The 6,472-nt window shown below is 41.4% G+C and overlaps 1 protein-coding gene across 1 annotated transcript; it reads left to right on the forward strand.

The window, feature by feature from the left end:
* The first annotated feature begins 3,414 nt into the window (after nt 1–3,414).
* On the forward strand, nt 3,415–4,431 carry LOC150090284 (uncharacterized). Its single transcript, XM_090390244.1, has one exon. It carries the CDS (start codon nt 3,415–3,417, stop codon nt 4,429–4,431), a length of 1,017 nt encoding a protein of 338 aa, XP_090246370.1.
* The last annotated feature ends 2,041 nt before the right edge of the window (nt 4,432–6,472 follow it).

A 6,472-nucleotide genomic window follows, 5' to 3' on the forward strand; every position in this document is an offset into this window, starting at 1 on the left:
ATTTTTCCCAACGTGGCTGAGTTAATTGGCTTCAGGCAAGAGTGTTTTTTTTCTTCTCCAGGAAACAGGATTTTCTCCCTAAAAAAAACAGTAAATTGACCGACGACTACACTCAGTTACAGACGTACTATACTGACGCTTCATGACCTTAGTTGCTTTCGCTTAACGTACACTCATCTTTGAGGGTTAGGATATTTCTGTATGTACTACTTTCCTCAAATCCTAATCGCATGCTCAAGTTTCGGTAGGGTTAAAATCTATCCAATTGAACACCAAGAGGGCCATTTTAAATATCGGAAATTCAATGTTTCCGATATTTAAAATTCAATTGCTGCAGATAGCAGCAATAAGCTGCTATCTGCATCCCATTGACCCAATGCATCGATTCTTAAATGACAACAGATGTATCCGTGTGGTCTCCACAGATGACTCGTGATTCAACAACAGACTGCTTTGATCTGGAGAGAAAGGGAAGTCGCCATAATCCTTGTCGCATCATGGAAAGATACAGATGTGTATGGATTATTTCGTGATATGGGAAAGCATCCTCATTATTGATTGCAAAGAACGGTGGGGTTTTCATACCTGGGTTCAATTAGGTTGTTTCTAATCTACGTCGAAGTAATTAAGGCCATGAGATGTCGATATATCGTAGATCTTTGTGCTAAACTCGCTCTGAATTTTATTTTATTCTTGTGTTACAGTGAGGCCCACTCATTGGACCAATACCCGAAAAATTAGGATGTATGGCTTTTTCTATAAGTTTCCACCGATCTAAATGCGTGTGATACTGCATAAAGACCCAAGTAATCCGCAAAGTTCAATACTCGTAGCCAAATACGAATGATTTATTCTGGTCGGTGAGGGGGAAACTTCCAAAAGCCATTAGCGTGGATTTTCTTCCCCCTTTCGAATTCAAGACCGCTTTATAGAAATGGGAAGATCGTGTGGGAGTCATGCAAAGCATGAGAGGAATCATGTGGCTTTTTCCGTTTCGCATTTACCGTAGCATCTCATCATTGATTAACGAGGAGGAATTCTGTTCATGTTTATAGCGGTTAAATAAGTTCGTTATCAAAGTAATCATTATCACTACAATTATTATAAATAAAACATACAGTATATTAAAAAAAATTATATCACGTCCTGAATATCTATTAAAATACAATAAGTATTTTGGGATTTCCAGTGTGTTTATATTTCACAAGTAACTAGCAGCACTGAACATGATCTGAGTGAGATATCGTTTCTCTCTGAGATAGTTATTTGTGAATAACATCAGTGAGCGATATTCTTGTTTACTAATGATCACTGACTAGAACGCCGTCGCAAAATCAGAAGGGTGTTGGTGAAGTGTTTTCTTCCACCTAATGACATTTAAGATGTCGTGGGTGGAAGAAAACATTCTAAAAGGAAATGCATCGTGATGGAAGGCATGCATTTTTAATGAAGCTTGTATATATATTCCAGTAAGCGCCTTAGTTTCATCAAGAACATCGCTTGTTGCGGGTAGAACATATTGGAAAAACTGCTCAGCGCTGTAACGATGCCACTATCAATGAAGTATTTACTGAGGACTATATAAGAAATATTGAATAAGCAAGGAAGACTACCATTTCAATTAAATTCCACAATCTCGAACATATGCGAGGAACTCTCTTAAGAACATATTATTCCGTTTTATGGATCGTCAAAAGGCATATGATATGGTAATTATAGATGCCCAATGGTAGAATCAGGAAGGGAAAAGAGGAAATGTAGAGATTTTTGATTACCTCTTACCACCAAACGAAAGGTATGAAGTTCTATTGGAGTATAACGCTCTTAAGACTGTCATCAAATAGGAGACAATTAATTATGTAGGATCCTTCGCAGGTAATATCATTAACAACAAAAGTAGCCGCTATATACCTGGATACAAGTTTTTGCCAGTTACATAAGCAACATGCAGGTGATGTTGATAGTTTCAATATCTGATGAATTTGCTTATGAAACTGTACGAATGCGATTATACGGAATACTGAAATATGAATCTTCCTTCTTATATAGCATGTTCTTCATCCATCCCCAAAAATCAGAAGAACACGCTGATCACCTCGCTGTCCAACTCGAAATACGGAAATGAGGAATGCTTATCTGGAAGTGGACAGGTATCAACAGATACCCGTTCCAGATAAGCAATCCCCATCTCTGGATTCGTCGTAAGTAAATACTGATGAACTGATGCCCTCGCGGACAGCACAGTTGGTAGAATCATTGATAGAATCGTTCCCACATCGGGTGGAATAGACCTGAGTTTGAATCCCGTTAACGTAGCTGAGTTAGTTTGTCTCAGGCGCGGGTAGCATGGTATTTTCTGTCGGAAACTCTGGTATTCCATCCAGCAAACAGTAACTGGACCAGAGAATACACGCAAATCACGGACATATATACGGCTCAAAATGGCCGAAGTTTCTAATGCGCCTAGACCGTACAACGAATAAATAAATAAATCTTTATTTCCATCACAGCAAATGTCCAGGGATTTACAATGTAAATGGATGCTACAAAGAAAAAACGTATGTAGTGAAATAGTATATAAGAAAAACAAATAAAAACGAAAATAGATACAATAAAACATCCAGCAATGACAGGAAGGTATCATATGATGAATTTGTGCACAGGGGAAGACCTCATCGTCCTATGGAGGACTGTGACAGATGAAGGCAGTCCATCCACAGCTCGAGGTGCTGAAGCCAGATGCATAGTAGCCAGTGTTGAATGGCTCAGTCCACACAGTTACGATGACGAGTCAGCTGGGGAGCTTGAGGTGAGAAGCACAGCACATGGCATCTATAAGCTGCGGTAGTGGCAAATCGGTGGAGGTCAGCATAGAGCCGTTGGATTCTGTCAAACATCTGATTTGATAAGAAGCGATCCGATAAGAAATACACAGCTAAAGTTGGCGTTGATCTTAGACGTACAGAGGGACGCCCCATAATCATATGTCCCATATTTGGGTCCCGATATAATTCTGGTAAACATTTTTGCAGTGAAAACAAGAAGGCTAAGTAGGCTATCAAACCAGGTTTGATAGCCTTCTTAGCCTCAGAACTTGTGCCATTGCTGTTGACAACAACAATCAGCTGAACTGGTACACTAACTTAATCATTTGTCTATATTGATATCTGTCACTCCATTTGTTTTGGGCTAAAAGTACACACTCCTTTCAGGCGCAACAATTTCGATGACGAGCACGTATTTAGCTAACTTAAGTACAAAAATTAATTGAATGCGATTTGAGATGAAGAAAAATCCAAATAGATAGCAGTAACTGATCATTGTTGAGCAAATACCGAATAACACAAGAATGAGCTAAATACAACAATCAACTATAATAAAATGTATGGAGAACTGGACCCACATAACTACAGAATGACTCAGGGTAACGGGCCTCTAAATTTAGATTTCAGAAGACTGGGGGAAGAACACACTCCTAATAACACACCAAGACACACTGTGCATGAAGGCATACCGTCTTCGCGACAAGAGGATGAACATCACATCAGAACGGTTTTAGATTTATATTTTAGGTGGAAAAATGAAGAGGGAATGGAATTTATTGCCCCCGAATTTAAACAGTTAGTTTACTTTACGGCTAAGGTATGTTACTGGAAGGATATTAGTGATGTGAGACTTGTGGGGGATGTCCTGATCTGTCTGTATGATTGTGATCAACTTCGAAGAATTGCGGACCAACTGGTTCGTTTTCCCGAAGATATATTCCCGTTGTGGACATGGCCTGGAAGACACCCACCTAGAACACCGCCAGAGTCTCCTGTTTGTTACTTTCAGCGTGTTGCCAATGCAAACAGGTTGACGTTCCGCGCTGGGGAGCGATTTCTTGATGTAATTTGCACCAACCATCTTCACCTACTCCAAAGAAGTATCATTGATTTGAGACTTGATCTGGTGCTGCTACTACTAAGGCTTGGAGCCGATTTCTGTCCAAAAATCCAGTTGGTTCATTCGTGCTATCCCCACTCGCTCTTATGTATTATGCTGAAATGCATGAATGATATCATTCTTAGCGAAGGCAATATCTCAGAAGAATCAGTGAGGCGTTATTTCAAAACAAAAGGCATGTGCGTTCATATTGTTCTTCGAGTTGCCCCTCAACTATCCATTGGAACTGTAGAAAAGCTAATTACCGATAAATGCATCATGACTAGTGATAACAGCAATAATCTGTCAGCTATTGAGATTCTTAATAGAACATTTAAGTGGGCTCCCTTGCTGAAAAAACGATGCTTCGGCCCATCGGAGCTGACTCATCTTTGCAGGTGTGTCATCAGAAGTATTCTTTATGAAAACTGGCAGCTACCAGATGGTATCCACAGACTTCCTGTCATTCTAAACTTGAAAAGATATATTGATCTTCAAGAAGACTAAGGAGTATATCCGATTCAATCTGGATTAAGAATCCAAAGGTAATAAAGCTAAGTAGCTAATGATATTTCAAAGCATAGCGTTACCCCTATCTCTCTTTTCAATTATATATGATACCAATAAAGATCTATAATGTTCGACCATTCTTTTATTTTCATATTTTTATAGTGAACCCAAACAAGAAAGATTTCTGAAACCTATATGTGGTATTCTAATCCCATCTATGTGTTGAGAACTGAGAACACAGAAAAAACTTGTTTCTCTTTGAAGTGTAATTTCTGAGAGGAGGGTGTATGTGTGTGTGTGTGTGTAAAAACACAGGTGCGGATTCCGATCGGGATCTTCCTCCCTCAACATGGGCAAGCAATCTATGGAGAACTTTGGCTGACCATATATGGAATATTATTATTATTATTATGTGGTTTTTTTTTGCGGATTCTAGGAATCTTCCCCCCCCCCCACCCATTCGCCACTTTGTCATCTTGTGGTGAGGTAAGCGCCATTGCCGGCCGTTTGTATATAGTTGGAATATGTGAAGGTGTGATATATTTTTTTTTGTGTTGAGTGGCCGGCGTCAAGTGATTTAGCAACCGGGGGGCGAAAAACACGAGTTTGATTTCCCCAGTCTCACATCTCTAGCTGTGCAGAGGCAGGCCAGATTCATCTTTTAGCTCTTGCTGGGCGTCCCCAGACCTGATGATCTGGGGAAGCCCGTGGAAATATAGGAAAGGAGAGTGGATGTATAGCAGGGAGAAGATGGGGAAGGAGGGACTGGGGTGGAATATAGTGATAGAAAGATGGAGATGATAGTTAGAGGCATCCCCATAGACGTAGGAAGGAGGAGTTGTTAATTAAAGTGATAGAGTAGAGCACTGGACAGTAGGTCCAGGAATCCCACCCCACAGTAGGGGTCAGCAGGCAGCAAAGATTCCGCCTCAGGTGGAGGTCAGCAACAAAAATCCCACCCTCAGAAGGGGTCAGCAAGCAGCGAAGGTCCCACCCCTCGGTAGGAGTCAGCAGCAAAGATCCCACTCCCAGGTGGGGTTCAGAGAGAAAGATCCCACCCCAGTTGGGGGTCAACAGCATAGATCCTGCCCCAGGCAGTGAAGCACAGAAGATCCCATCCTCGGAAAATCAGGGTCTGCAGTGTTTTCCGCCAAGGTGTGGTTCTGTAGGCCAAGTGAAGTGTCCATCACTGGATATCACTATGAATGAATTTAAGTAAGTCACAGTAGAAGGATTGGTCCCATTAACGTGTCTGATCAATCTGATTTCGTTAGAGTTTACATGTCAGGATGTCGTTGGCGCTGTTCTTGAGTAATAGTTGTCCTACGCTTAAAGAGAGCATTAGCATACCTACAGAAGGCTGCATAGTTGGCCTAAGTTGCAATTAATTCCAGTGCTTCATCTTGGGTGTAGCAGCCAGTCTCAATTTCAAGTTGTGTCCGGATGTCCACGCACAAATGACAATCATACATCAGGTGGCCACAAGATTTCCTGTTTCCGCAGGTGCAATCTGGGGTGTCTGTGAGGCCCATGCTGTGGAGTTTTTCATTGAAGCTACCATGGCCCGTTAACAAGAATAGGGCATGGAGCCCTGGAGTGAGCTATTTAGTGTGGTTTTTGCTATTCTCAGCTACCTCTGGTAGGAATTTACCGATGATTTCTCCTTGCTATGTGTTGTTCCATTTCTCCTGCCACCTGGAGATTAACAGCCTTCTTATTCTATTCACATCTTGTTTAGCAGGAACGGTGAGGTCTATCTAGATGTTGTGAGCGTTTTCCTGTATGTTCCTTTTGCGGAGAAACTTTATCTGGTGATAAACAACTTCCACGTCAGGAGGAATCTTGCCGGTAAGGGCCTGGAGTGCAAAGGTGGAGGTTGTTCTGCAGGTCTTGGTTATTGCTAGGAGGGCAGCCCTTTGGGCCTGCAGTAGTTGATTTCTCACAGCTTGTATGTTGACTCTGTGCCCCCATGCCCCTGCTCCATATGTTATTATTGGAAGCACAATACAATTGTAGTATAGATTTAGGGTTCGGGGTT

The sequence above is a fragment of the Mastigoproctus giganteus genome, chromosome 2, assembly GCF_048544385.1.
Source record: "Mastigoproctus giganteus isolate SK-2022 chromosome 2, ASM4854438v1, whole genome shotgun sequence".
Lineage (NCBI taxonomy): Eukaryota > Metazoa > Arthropoda > Arachnida > Uropygi > Thelyphonidae > Mastigoproctus > Mastigoproctus giganteus.